The 15184-nt window shown below is 40.8% G+C and overlaps 1 protein-coding gene across 8 annotated transcripts in view; it reads right to left on the bottom strand.

The window, feature by feature from the left end:
• Window positions 1-15184, bottom strand: part of LOC144519472 (A-kinase anchor protein 13-like) — a 113898-nt gene that overhangs the window by 38038 nt on the left and 60676 nt on the right. For all 8 annotated transcript variants that reach the window (XM_078254664.1, XM_078253046.1, XM_078256285.1 and 5 more), the window contains 2 exons: window positions 9646-9700; window positions 1916-2061 (listed from right to left, as the gene is read on the bottom strand). In XM_078254664.1, coding sequence (XP_078110790.1) covers window positions 1916-2061; window positions 9646-9700 — 201 coding nt within the window. The remainder of the gene's footprint in view (window positions 1-1915; window positions 2062-9645; window positions 9701-15184) is intronic.

Here is a 15184-nt window from a genome sequence, read left to right as displayed (position 1 = left end):
AGCATACGATGAATTAAGAGAATACTGTAGAGCTATTTAATCCACAGGAATGGGATATAATGAGGACCAAATGGCAAAGCTTCCGGATAATGGGCCAGAGCCACTTTATAGAAACACTGACATTAAAACAAAAAACAATAAATGATGGCAACCTTGTGAAAACAAAGCTTTCCCAGGAAATTGTTATACAAGTTATATGCATCTTTTCAAGATGTATTCATCATTATCACGGCACTGTGATTCAAAGCTAAAGACAGTTGTTAGTTAGTAGTTGACAATTCTATATATATATATATATATATATATATATATATATATATATATATATATATATATATATATATATATATATATGAGAGAGAGAGAGAGAGATTTGTCAGTTAATTAATATGGATTTTTGCAAATGAGAAAATGCTAGATTTATAGCAGACTAGAAATTTGTCAACATTTGCAGGGACTCATTGTGATGTCCTTGGCCAGTCTTACCTACAGTATCTGAGTGAATATAAGCAATCAACACACACACACACACACACACACACACACACACACACACACACACACACACACACACACACACACACACACACACACAGGTATTGGAGAGTCCATTCAGAGCTAATTTGTAGGTGTGAGCTTTAACTGGGCCTATTGTGCTGCCAGCTGCAGTGAGAGAGCCGAGCATAGAGCTGCTCCTGTTGGAGAGCTGGGAATGAAAGATCTGCTTTATGCTGCGGACACGACTTCCTGTGGGAGTGAGAGACCACATGAGAGTGTGTGTGTGTGTGTGTGTGTGTGTGTGTGTGTGTGTATGTGTGTGTATTCTGACTGCAGTGTATGTTTGTGAGTCATAACTTTAGCTTTAGAGCTGGGAGAAGGATGCAGCTGAGTTCTTAAACTTTACTTTATATTTTAGGCTCTTAGATACTAGTTACTACTACTTACTGCAGCTGAATTTAGTCTTCGTGTGGAATCAAAGCCTGTGGACTTCATGGCACATTTGGTCCATCCCTGTCACTTAACCTTCAGCATCATACTATATACTCCTGGGCAGCTGATGTTCTCTGCGCTGACGTTTTCCATTGTTGTTTACAACAAACAGGAAATTCAGTTCACATCACAATGAGCATGTTTCAAGTGCTCAATGCTGCAGAAACTGAACCTAAGGGCGGCTTGCTTAAAACAGACTTTCAACAGCAGCAGAGTGACAGCAGCGACCACGGCTTGCACTCCCCCAGCAGCAGTGTAGAGCTGTCAGCTTAAAAAGATGCTTAGTAGATGTTTGGCATCTCAGCCTTGGGGCGCTGATAAATGAATAGTCAAGCCTAGACTGACAAAATAGCTACAGTACTTTCTATATACTATATATTCCCTATAGGGCTAGATGCAAGGGCAAACACAAAAATATATACTGTATATTGATGGAGTTCAGCTTGAGTGATCTGGATGTTTGGAACACAGCCAGTCAAGGATTTGGTAAAAGTTGTTGAACCCTGAATTCACGGCTAAATCAAAGTTAACACATTGTCTATTATTTTTACATGTGTTTATTGATTGTTTTGCAGTTTAATTCTGTAACAAGCTGGTCAACACTCGTACAGAAACACAGTCACAAATAAGAGCTATGTTGTTGTTTTACTGATATTTTTGTTGTAGTTCATTTCTGCGCCTCAAATATTCCCAACTGGAACAAAGATTCGAACAACACCACTGCTTCCCTCATATTAACATTGTTATAATTTCAGTGCATTGTTTTTAATGAACTCAACACTGATTTTTAATAAGTGGATTAAGGGATTTTGCTGGTAAACACAATAGAACTAGCAAACCTCGAGTCATCAGTCCAGTTTGTGTGTCCTGGAGGTAAAGTTTTCCCACCGAACCCCAGCCACAAAGAGAAAACCTTGAGTCTGACCTTTCTGAAGACACAGTCATATCCTGGCTCCACGTTCAGGAAGCTTTCGATGTCGCTGCCAGAGTCTCTGTGAGCTGTGGAGGGACAGCTGGTGGGACTGCTGGTTCTACTGGGCAAACTGGGAAAAGCTGAAGACTGTGAGGATCCTAAAAAAGACAGAACAACAATGTGTTAATAATGAAATATAGCAGGTGGAAAACACAGATCAATCTTACGTAGAAACCTGTTTAACTCAATCAGAAATATGAAGGTACCAGGATAAACTTAACATTTTAATCAGGAAAACATTTATTAAAGTTTGATTCCAACTGAGAAGCACCACTTTTCCAAAATAATATAATTTTCATTCCCTCCTCTAATACATAAGCAGGTCTGTTAGACATCAGTGAAAAGACTTCTGGGAATCTGAGAAGGTGTGAAAGCCTGGCGGATCAATGGCCTACTGTCCTGACTATAGCCATCTGTGTCTGAACTGCAAAGGCAAACAACTGCTGTTTGTGTGTTTCAAAGGCCTGAGAGCAGAACTGAAGTTAAAATCTCAGTCAGAGAAAATGACAACTGAAAATAATATTGATGTACTGCAGAACAGCTTTCATGAAGAGAGTAGCATCACCCTGGGGCCAACTGGACACTGAGAGAGACTTAAAAAGACATTCTGTAGTATTTTGTATTAGCTTTAAAGTTACAAGGAGCAATTAGAGATAGCACACAGACAGTTTCAAGCCCAGTGTGTGCAATCATCAGCTACATCAATGTGTACTTGAGTAAGTCACTACTTCCCCACCTGAATCAGAGCCAGCAATATGTCACATTAAATATCTTCTTATCCTCTTTTAAACATAGATGTATTCAACAGCAACCCACCATCAGCCATTTTGGGGTTTAAACACACTATTCCAGATGTTTTTTTAAAGCCCCCTTGTTAAAAACAAGTAATCCATCCTAAAGTCTGCACACAGTACAACATTTCTTATGCAACAACCCTGTGGCACTGCAGTTTTTTGTACATGTAAGGACTTGTACAGATAATATCCCAGGCCAAACTAAAAGAGGAAGATTGTGCCCAACTACAGAGTATAATAATAGGCTTACTTTAGCCAGATGCCAAGAACAACTGGATGAGATCACTCACTGAGTTTGTTATTTTGCATCATTTCTGTCTATTTTTGCCAGAGAAAACGGAAGTTATTCTTTATCCCTCAGGAACATTTTCCCTGTGCTCATATGAACAAGAGGAAGTTCCTTGTGTGCCTGGATACTGTGTGAAAATGTCTACAATAATTAACTAGAGACCATCTTGCAATGGGATCACACCAGCCATGATGCATAATTGGGCCAAAGTGTGGGGGGGGGGCAATGTCCCCTTCCCTCCTTTCTACCCTTTTACGTCTGACGCCCTTGCTTGGACCATAGCCATTTTCAAACTCAGCCTTCATTTTGATCTCAGCTACACACAGGTAAAGTTCCATGGCTGCATCCTACATGGTTGTGATGCTATCGTGGTGACAACATCTGGCCACAGACAGACAGACATATAAACACCTGGCAAAGTACTCAAAACCGCTTCTGTGGTAGTTCCTGCTACAGTAGATTTCTCCAGGACCACATTTTGCCATGATGACACACATACATTCAGACACAGACACAAGGTGAGAAAAACACCAGCGTCGCTGTGTCTCGGCTGGTATGTTTGCTCCAATGGCAATGATCTTTGACGCAAGTTTGCACTCCAGGAATCCCGGGGCTGAAGATTTAGCTGCAGTCAGCTGCTCAGAGAACAGGGCCATCAGGGGGTCAGGAGATGGGACAAAGGACTGCATTGGGAGTGGTCAGTGACAGAGCCCTTCATTTTGGCAAGAATCTGTTACATTGCAATAAATAACGAGCAACTGGGGGGCAAAGTCATAGACTTCCTGAAACTGATTAGTTGCTTACTGCTAACCACTAAACACATGCATGCAACTGGATGAAAGCATAGATGGGTTGAAGAGGTGGGGCATCCAGTCGGGTCCTCATCAGGCCTACTCACTGACCGAAGGACTGCTAAGCCCAAGAAGTCCGGAAGGATCAAGGTCTTTAGGATCCCAATATTGACCAGTACAGTACCACAGCACTCACACACACGTATGTGTAAAAACACATAACATTATTTTAATCAGCAGCTGTGAAATATTTATTTTTTCTGCAGCCAATATATGTCCATATATTTACTCAGATATTGAGCAGTTGATTTCACTCATTAACACACTCTTATCCTGGGAGGATTAACTAATCAGCAATAATGTGATTGAAATGAAAGCTTGCTTTCCCAAAGTCTGAGAAGCAGTGCTATAAATTATCAATAATTTCTCATTGCAGGGCTTGAAAGAGCTTAGAAACTAACTAATATTCAATTCTGAATCTTGTAATCAGAGGTGTCAGCGGTTTAAATCTTATTTAGGAAATGTCTCCATATTGGTATGTATGTATCCAGCAGCAGAGGGAGGTGGCCACCATATGACAGATACAGGGTTTTGTCCTCTCTGTGACACAGAGTATTAGAAGTAGAAGTATTTCTGCAGTAGAAAGGTCACACGTGGAGATACACAGGGCATTAAGAGGGGGATGTAGGTTTTCTTTATAACACAGTGGAAAAGACAACACTCCAAAGACAAAAACTACACTGACCTTTGACCCCAAGTGCTGCGGCAGAGCTTAAGCTTGACCAAGATGGTTTTGGAAGTTGATGCAAAAACATTTTACCCTTTGGTCTTCATATTTTCTAACATCACAAGCCCACCATGAATGGAGGATCCCAAAATGTAACTGTGTGTGTGTTAGGGGAGCGTAAGTGTTGGTGACAAAAGTGGATGCTGGGAGTTTTTCTTGGACTCCACCCCCTCACACCTGTCCACCAAAACTAGCAGGGGAATGAGAGTTTTGACAGCTGTCTTCCTCCCTCTGTTTCACTCTCCCTCTCACTCTCACACACACACACACACACACACACACACACACACACACACACACACACACACACACACACACACACACACACACACACACACACACTAAGCACAGAGAACAGGTGTAAAGTGCTCTGATGAGTCAGTGGGTGGTTGAGGTTGTTGGGTGAATGTGAATCAGCTCACAGCTGTAGATATTACTTTGACTTACAGTATATGCAACATCTAATAAGAGACTAATGGGGTCAATACAGAAAAAAAGCTTTAATTTCTAGAATACCAGCAGTGCAAGCAAACAACGGCAAAAAGGTCATATCATCATATCACATCACCCAGATAGACTAGTTATATATTACTATATATAAATATATCACTATACTGTCATGCAAAAACTCATACGCACTTCTCACAGCTCAGCAGAAGTTGCCACGCTAATGCTGTAACTACTCAGATCAATCAAATACTGCTTGCAATTAGAGCTGGGCAATATATCGATATTATATCGATATCGTGATAGGAGACTAGATATCGTCTTAGATTTTGGATATCGTAATATTGTGATATGACATAAGTGTTTGCCTTTACCCACTTCGACATTATGTCCACATTATGAAGATATTTTATTAAAGCACCAATTGTCAACCCTAGAATATCGCCGCAATATCGATATCGAGGTATTCGGTCAAGAATATCATGATATCTGATTTTCTCCATATCACCCAGCCCTACTTGCAATCCAAACAGTTACTGCTGTGTCAATGCAGTTAAAAATGTAGGACAATAAAAAGAAAAAGGAAGCCAGGCTGAACTCAGGAGGAGAAATGTGTGTTGTTAGATGAATGCTGTAGAAGAAAAATTGCAAGAGCGATATGATCCAAACAAATCATCCAGTCTGAAGTAATGAAAGTGGTAAGAAATAACCAACAAGATAAAGTATCCACCGCGCCTCCCTGTCTCAAAACACTCTTCTCGGCACATTTTCACACTGTTAGTCAAGATAAGATGCCACTGAGGCTACCTTAAGTGTTTCCCTAAGTGCAGATTGTATCAGCACTTACAGATAGAACCTTATTTTTCCTTATTCCCTTGTATTTTCTAAGGACATGACATGTTAAATTAGAGCAACTGGGCTGACTTTTTGCAAATAGAGAATATTTGACCACAGTGGGTGTACTTTGAGGTCTGATCAACACAAAGTGTGCCGCACCAAAAACATTTTTGAAGCTCTTAAGGTAGAGCAGCTTGGTGTGTTTTTCTGTTGTAACTAGGTAAACTGAATCAGCTCATAATCACTGAACCATCTGCTATTCAATGTTCTAGTTTGAGCAACACACATTCTCACAATTAAAGTACTACTAACATGTTCAAAATGTTTTCATGCATAATAGAAAATCCTCACAATGTTGTCAAGAGGCTGCTGGCATGTCATATGCCTTGCCGTGTTTACTGAAATAAAAATATGTCCTCTGCTGTCTTCCTTGCACACGTTTCAGAGAGTAGTACACTACTTAACCAAACTGTAATTTAAACCTTTACTGTGATTCATTTTAAACCACCATTTATTCCTATATCTTTGTTTTCTCTTTTCACAGTATTATTTTTCTCTGGAATCAAAAGGCACACCCAGCATGTCTCCTCCTATATAAATGAGGGTTACTGAATCGAGTTGAGCTAAACAGGACACAGCTTCACCCATGATAAATGTAATATCATGCAACATTACAAACAACACTTTAAATCAGCAGCAAGACTCTCAACAGAGGCTAGCAAACCACAGGCAGCTAGGCACACTGCTGTGGCCTTCCAAAAACACATTGACCAGCTATATTATGGGATGCAGATCCAGGCCCATCACACACCACAGGCAATACACAGCATGTTCTGAGGCTGAGGCTTTGCATAGACTTGTCAATCAAGTGCTCTTGGGTGCCTTCTATGTTGTCTTTGCTGCTGTGTCTGAGTTTGTATAGCCATACTTACACAATTGTACTATATATCACTTAATATCACTTATTAACATATGGAGAAAACATGCAAGAAGGAATTGGTTAAACACTGGCTGATACTTGTAACCCTCAAGCAGAGCAGATTATCACTGAGTTCTCAACCCTGAGCTTGAACTGGGTGGTCCTGGGTCAACCCATTTACATTGACCTTTGACACTGACAAAAGAAGGTCAACGCCCTAACTTCCTTCCTCACTAGTCTAGTTTAATAATCCCAAGTGTCATGTAGAGCTTAAAGTATAGTATGTGATGTTAATCCAATACACTTTGTATCAAATTCAGTGAGGTTGTATTTCTTTGGCAGTTGAGTTCAAATATCAACAATCTTTGCGCAGCATTGCTTACTGCACCTTTAATTGTATTCTCAAACCAAGCATTAAAGTCTTTTGAGCCATATCTGTCAATCACTGATATATTATTACTTACTTGACAAGAAGACTCTGAGTCTAAAGCATGCTAGCAGCTCTGTGATACAGTACAAAGACACCGCAGTGTTTGTGCTTCAGCTAGACTAAATGCTAATGTCAGCACCTCGGGCGACCATGAATATCCTTCTAAAATTTCAAGACAATCTATCCAATAGTCATTGAGAACTTTCCAGTGGTGGGCTGATCAACCACCCGGCCGACCGTCATTGTCAACCCTAGAGCCATGCTGCCAGCATGGCTTTAAATAGGGTACTCAATTGTGAACAGTACATTAATACACATGTACAATACTCATGTGGGAACTGTTTATTGTATTTTGTTCTATTGTGCTCATGTGTGTGTGAATGGTGGATTAGAGGTTTACCAGCCAGTCAATCAGTTTCCTGCCATGGCTCCTGTTACCTGACTAAATGAACCAGAGAAAGAGAGAGAGAATACATTGGATGAGTTTAGTGAGGGAGAGAGAGAGATATATTTTCACCAAAAAGGAAGTGATGCCGACTTCTCCCAGCTGCTACAGAGGAAATCCCACCCTCACCCACCCTCCTATTCTTTGTCATTCTCTTTCCATCTTTGTGTTTCCTTTCTTTCCCTCTGTATTTCTTCACCTCATCCATTAAAACCCTATTCTCTCTTTCTCTGTCTGACAGACTGATGTTTCATTTGTTTTCCACCACAGATAAAAAGCAGTTTGTTCTCATCGATCTGTTGGTTTTGTTTTATTGAGACTGGTCTCTCCGCAGACACATTTTACAGAGGTCATACTATCCTGTTTTCCTATCTTACTGTGGCTGTTGCCCATACATACATATATGTCAATATATAACATTTTCTTTTACAGTCATCCCTCATATACTGACTGAAATATATCCACAGCTACAACACCAACAATCAACGCTTTCCTGCAATGACGACTGAGCTAATGTTGTTGTTAGCCACACTAGCAACGTGGCTCTAGGGATGGTCACGTGATCGGTCAGTCGGTCCATCCAATTTAGTGCAGCGATGCATGCCCCCCAGAGGATAACACCTAATGACTTTGGTGATCCCCTGACTGCTTACCTAGTACCACCATGAGGTCGAACTTCAAATTTGTCTAATACTTTGGTTTATGACCCATTACTTACAAAACATAAAACATTTCCATACAAGCTCAGCTGTGAGGGGTGCTAAAATGTTATGCTAACATGCTAAACGAACATGAACATTGTAAATATAACCTATTGAACATCAGCATGTTAACATGTCCATTGCAAACATGTTAGCATGCTTACATTAGCATTTAGCACCAGCTAAAAAAGAGCTGCTAGCTTGGTTGTAGAGTCTTAGTCTTGTTAAACACTGACATACATTTATAAAAAACAAAAACAACTAATATTAAACTAAAGATTTACCTAATCTGGGGTGAAGACAAGATGCATGTAAGACATACACAAAAGCCAAGCTAATGTTAAACGATGTCTAGCTACTGCTAGCTGTTGCTGAGCTAACATCACATCTCTGACCACCAGGTTTCTACAGTCCGTCATACTGTTTCTCTGAGTCACCACTGGCACTGACAATAATTAGCTCTGTTACATGTACAGAGTCACTTCCAAAAACACTGTAGGGTTAACTGGAATTCTACCAACTGTCACCGACCTGCAGAGTTGGCAAAATATGTAACACATCATCTTCATGCTTGGGGCGTGTATCCACGTCCTTGCGTGCATGGGATAAAAACAAGGTCCCGCTCATCAAAACGCTGCTCTACATCTCCACTAATGGTCGAAAACGCCACACACAACCTTTAACTCTGTTTAGTACATGTCAGCCAGCAGCCTTCTGTCTTAGTGTAAGGCCTTACTGATACAGTGTATTATATAACATTCTACCCTTGTACAGTGGATGTCCTGCTAATGTATTTTAAAAGAGGTACTCTTAAGTACCTTTAAAAAAAAAAAAGAGCTTAAGTAGTCTCTGAGCATCTCCAAGGTTTCGATCACCATTACAGCACTCAGGCAGTCCAGCCAAATGCTGAAGCTCAAACATGAAGTACCTTTGCTTTGTGTCAGTGACACCTCAACCACACTGTTTAAAACGTCACAAGGCCAAACATCAATTTGCTATAACTTCAAACAAATGGGTGAGCGTAAACATTAATGCATAGATGGCCCACTTCTACATTCACTACACATTCACGTCACCTATTGGAAACAACCTTGCTGGGTGGCTTTAAGCAATATACAGTACATGAATCCTCTTAAATAAATAAAAGAATAAGAACAAAAACATGCACAAAAAAGCTATTTGAATTCATACCCCATTCTGACAAAAGAGGTTAGTTTATTAGCGGCTAAGAGTAAATCTTACCTGAGTGTTGAGTGTTGCAGGACTGATGGAACGACGCCTCTCTGTCTCGGTGGATCTACAGAGAAACAGGAAGACACTGAATCAGCCTCAGCAACATGTGACCATCACCCACAAAGAAATAATGATGCAGACCAGCGCGGCAGATAGGAAGTGTTGCTCAGTACACAGGATGGGTGGCAACGATAAGACACTCTTTAGAACAGCTAACTATTCATCGGATTTAGTGGCTACACTCCGGCTCCATCTCCTAGAGGAACTGTTTGGAAAGGTCTAACTTTGGTCTGTTTTCAACCTTCAAAAGTCGCAGTTAGACTGACACCAACTCAAACGCACACACACACACACTGCCTGTCAGAGATCTGTGGTTGGCTGTAATCACACAACCCTGGGACTCTGCTTCCTCTGTGGTCTGAGTGTCTATACAACAGCTGTGTGTGTGTGTGTGTGTGTGTGTGTGTGTGTGTGTGTGTGTGTGTGTGTGTGTGTGTGTGTGTGTATGTGTTTAAGCCACAGGCTTCCCCCTTTTTGCAGGAAACACAAAAGCTTCAACAGCTCGGCCGAAGCTATACAGACTTGAGTGGCAGCTCTGAATGTGAAACTTACAGAGACTCAGAAAAGCTCATTGTTTTATAATGAACTCCATCAACGGCATGTAGATAAAGATGATGAGCTTTGATTTAGAATGTGTCTCTTGTACAAACAAAGTAAACTAAAATTAGATAAATGATATATCAATACAGCTAGATTGCTAAGACTAAGCTCTTCAGCAGAGATCTTGAAAACATGGCTTTTGTAAAGGGGTCAAGTAATTTCTGAACTGAGATGAGGCTACTGTAATAAAGGATGGATGGTAATATTTTCATGGTCTGTCCTTCAATGGTTTGTTCTAGTCTTTCTTGCTAGTAGCTTGCCCCCCCGCCCCCCACCTCCTTAAATATTCCCATTTAACTTCCAAACCTAGTAAACCCAGGTTAAGCCTGGCTGAGATCAACAGGCTTTAGCATGGCCCTTTAAACTAGGCTGTGTAAGACTTGTACAAAGGAACCTCCAGACGCAGTATAAATACGTTCCTCATCGTTAATCTGAAAGAGGAACAAAACAAAGATGCTGTTCCACCATGGCCCACCAAGTCACCTCTTGAGTTTCAGTTACACCACACGTATACTGTATGCTCTCCTTCCAGCCACTGTATGGATCCTAGCTTTTATCAGATCAGTGAGAATGAACAGTCCCTCGGGTCATTTATACACTTAACCTTGTTTCTGTGATGCTGAGAAGTACTTGAATGAAAACAACTATTCCTGGGGTGTGAACTCTAAAGCCTACTACTCAATATAATAATTCATTAATTAATTGTTTCATTCACTCAAGAACTAAAGTGTAACAACTACAATGTGTGGTTTTACATAAGGTTATATGCTGACTACTTCTTGGCAGGACAGAGTGGCTTCCTGGAGTCTTGTTTTCACCATAAGGTGTCCGGGCAACCTGCGGAGGCCCCAGCAATATTTATTTTTTTATTAACCAATTAATCGCAGTCTATATAAAAACAACGTGAAAAAGCCTAGAACACTTTCCTCAGAGCCCAGGGTCTTCAAATTGTTTGTTTTTTTGTTCAGACCAGCAATCCAAAACATAAGAATATTCAATTTACAATGATATAAAACAAAAAAACAGCTAATCCTCATGGTTAAGAGGCTCGAACCAGCATGTTTGGAATTTCAGCAATAGCCTTTCAATGTATTTACATTTTGTAATTACTCTCTATAGCGCGTTTCATTGTAGTGTAAAGACAATGTCACAAAAACAGACTGCTACAAATAAAAAGAGAAAAAAGTCAATACTAGTCTGATTACATACACTGCAGTTATTGATTAAACTAGGGAACAGAGACAGAACAATAAGATACAAGTCAGGAGGTTAAAAACAAATCAAGAATCAAGACAGCGAAGGATGAGTGAGTCCTAACCAACCAGCAAGGTCATCCCTCCTAGAATGCTTTGGGGGTGGGTCTGAGCTCAATTTCTAAACAACCAACCCTCAACTGTCCCAGAGCACACTACTGACAAGTCTGCTGAGACCAGGAGTAACACTGAGCTCTGTTGTCTAGGCCTGAGAGTGGCGAGTGTGTGTGTGTGTGTGTGTGTGTGTGTGTGTGTGTGTGTGTGTGTGTGTGTGTGTGTGTGTGTGTGTGTGTGTGTGTGTGTGTGTGTCAAAGTACCCACTGTGACCATACACATTCTAACAAACACAGTGACAGGCACTTACATACCAACTCACCTCCATCAGCCAACAGTGCTGCATGCATGCACACTTATTACAAACACTTGTGCTCCTTTTTTTCACTCATCAAGTCTCACATGCACACAACAAAATCCCACACACACAGATGCATGCACAGACAGCACACACAGGCTTTTTCTTTTCTCACAGCTGTGTTGAGATATCAAACAGTGCCCGCTGAGAGAGAACAAACACACTGACGAGGAAAGATTAGCTGGTCACAGAGGGCGCGCACACACACACACACACAAAAAAAAGGTTCTGCTCAGAAGTCAAATGATTGCCAGTGACTGCAACATCTCTAGGACACTTCTCCTAGAGAGGGACATTTGTGGAAGTACCTGCTGTTCATGTAAGTTATACATTCATCATGTTTTAACTTAATTTGGGCAGTGTAAGATAATATAAGATAAGATAAAACGTTATTGTCTGTCCACACAAAAATTGTCCTTGCATCAATTGCTCCAACAATCTGCAGAATAAGATAAAAAAAACAAAAAAAAACACATAAAAACATATTTAAGGACACCCTCCAGCAATCATAAAAAGAGACATACAATACAAACGATACAATATAAACAAGCATCTGACACACCTGTCCCAACAAACATGTCATATTATTTATAACTGTTATGATCACAGTCCCTGTCTGGGTGGTGGCATAGTCTATGTGTGTGTGTGTGTGTGTGTGTGTGTGTGTGTGTGTGTGTGTGTGTGTGTGTGTGTGGGGTGTATAATCAGTTCGTATTATGTGGGGGGGCACAGTCCAAGTGTGGTCAGTCAGTGTGTTGCAGTTCATATTATTTGGCGAAATGGTGACCACATGACTAAGGAATGAAAGAATACATCTAAGTCTCTTGACAAATGAGAAGCCTCAATTTCAATTGCAAACATAGCATCAACATTTAAATCACAACTCCTATTACAAGTGCAGCGATGCCAGTTACATAGCAACCCTGAAGCTGCCACTAAAGTAATACTTGCTTTGTTTTGGCGAAAACATAATTACGTCCTCACCTCTTTCAGGAAAAAATTGCTTTGTCTATTTTCCTGAAAGAAGCACTGTGGACAAAGGGAAAAGGTAGGGTTGAATATGTAGTAAGATCAGTGGAGGTGAGGATGTAAGAATATGTTACGGTACAAACCAAGAGACACAAGGTGACAGCAAGTTAGGCTGCCAGCCATTTACCAGTCAGCCAACCATACACTTATCAAACAAGTGTTCCTGCCAGTTAGAAGGCCTGCAAACCAGTCCATCAGCCACCAAGTGAAGAACCAATCCCCCCTCTGAAAGCTGGCAGTCCGGAGTCTGAACGGCTCAGTGCATATTTGTAGCGCCGGGGGAATCTAAACTGTACCCAGTAAAAACACATCTGGTTTAAAAATAAAAAGGTGGACTGGTCTGTGTATGCTGGGGCAGGCAGGTGGCCAGAGAGGTTCCGCAGCATTGAAAGATGCCGGTGCTGACTGAATGACTGTTTCCAGCCAAGTATGTATACAAGGTTTGATCCCTCAGGGCGGCCGACAGCAGACCTGAGGACAAGCCTATTCTGTTGCACCTTGAACGTGCACTGAAATCAACTTACCTTACAGGATAAAAGCAAATATATATCAGCTGTCCCAACTGCTACACAGGATTTGCTTTGGGTTCCATTTTATATTTTAAAGACAACTTATGAAGTGCCTCGTTTATTGAAATGATTTCCTCTAACCTGCCTTCACAGAAAGGTCAGAGGTCACAGTCAGCAACAGAATAGTGCACAAGTGGACCCTGACAGAGACAGGGTTTTGCTAAAGGACATTTTAGCATAGTCGATGATTAAATCTGGGCCCTCTGGTTGAAGGACTGTCTTTTTAATCACCAGAACACTTGTAATATTTGATTCAGAATGATTTCCTTTGAGATCAACCGTAGAATAATCAGATAGTACATCACCAATATTACAAGTAAAAAGGGTTCAGAGCCTTTTACCTACAGAGGAAACAAATATTCCCGCAACCACAAGATGATCAAGAATGAGGAAGAAAAAAACGGAGGAAATAAATGTCCAAAAAAGGAAAGTAAGATTGGTTAATTCCCGGCCTGTTAGAAGTGCATGTTTGCCATCTATCTGCAGAGCAACATGTGCTTGTATACACTGTAGTACTATGTTAGTTAGTATAAAGGCTCATTCACAGTTACTGTACTTGGTAAGCAGAGTGATGATGTGTTTTGTGACTTCAAGCCAGGAGAAATGCTAGGATGTGAAACGCTGGTTGGAATGAAGTCATTTGGCCAAATGCCTGTTTTCCATCTGAGTCCAGAGGAAACCGTTAGCCCGGCGCTGCCTTTTTCCCACACCATCATATCTCTCCCACTTTCCCTCTCTCTCACTTTTACACACACACACACACACACACACACACAAAAAGGTGAAAAGAAGAGCTGACATCAGGTCCAAGTTTAGAATGTGACAATATACTAATGAGATGTGTTACATATACCAGAGCAATCCACTTCGTTGATATTTTCCTCTCAGTACCTCCCAGTCGGCTCTGCTCTGCTTCTGGATGTCCCGACCATAGTCCTCACAAATCCACCAGAGGTTAGAACGCCAACACAAAGAAAGCGGAAGGAACGGAAATTGGCGAAAATATATGCCTTCGGCAGAATTTCCTGCGGCACCGGAGCAATCCCGGAAGTAGAACACAAATGATATAGACTAGTAGATCACCAACGCAATTATAATTCATCCTGAGGGGACATGAATGTCTGTACCAAGATTGTATGGTCATCCATTACATTGTTAAGATATTTCAGTCTGGACCAAAGTGACAAACATTGCCATCCAGTAACACACCATCATGGCTAGAACAGTGGCATCAAGAAAATGGTCAGAAAAATGAATAATCATTCAATGATTATATGAATGATAAGCATTCATCATTCATATCAGTCTTGCAATCACATATGTAACCCCTAACTGTATGGGTTGTACATTTATAGATATTTTTTCCAGGGGCATCTGTTAACATCCAATCCAACTATCCATTAATATGCTAACTAACTAAACTACCTGGATAAGTATTAACCTTAATTGGAGCAGGCTCATCACTGTCTATTGGAACGGAACATCTTATGATTATAACTACAACACGTTTACCAAGAACCAACCTGACAAACTGCTGTCCTACATCCAAAAGAAAAATCAGAGGCATAGTGGAAAAATGCCATAAAGGGTTCTGTGTAGTGCCATTTGGGCTTTAAATAACACTT

This window comes from Sander vitreus, chromosome 1 (genome assembly GCF_031162955.1).
Source record: "Sander vitreus isolate 19-12246 chromosome 1, sanVit1, whole genome shotgun sequence".
Lineage (NCBI taxonomy): Eukaryota > Metazoa > Chordata > Actinopteri > Perciformes > Percidae > Sander > Sander vitreus.
This window is presented reverse-complemented; position numbering and strand designations above follow the sequence as displayed.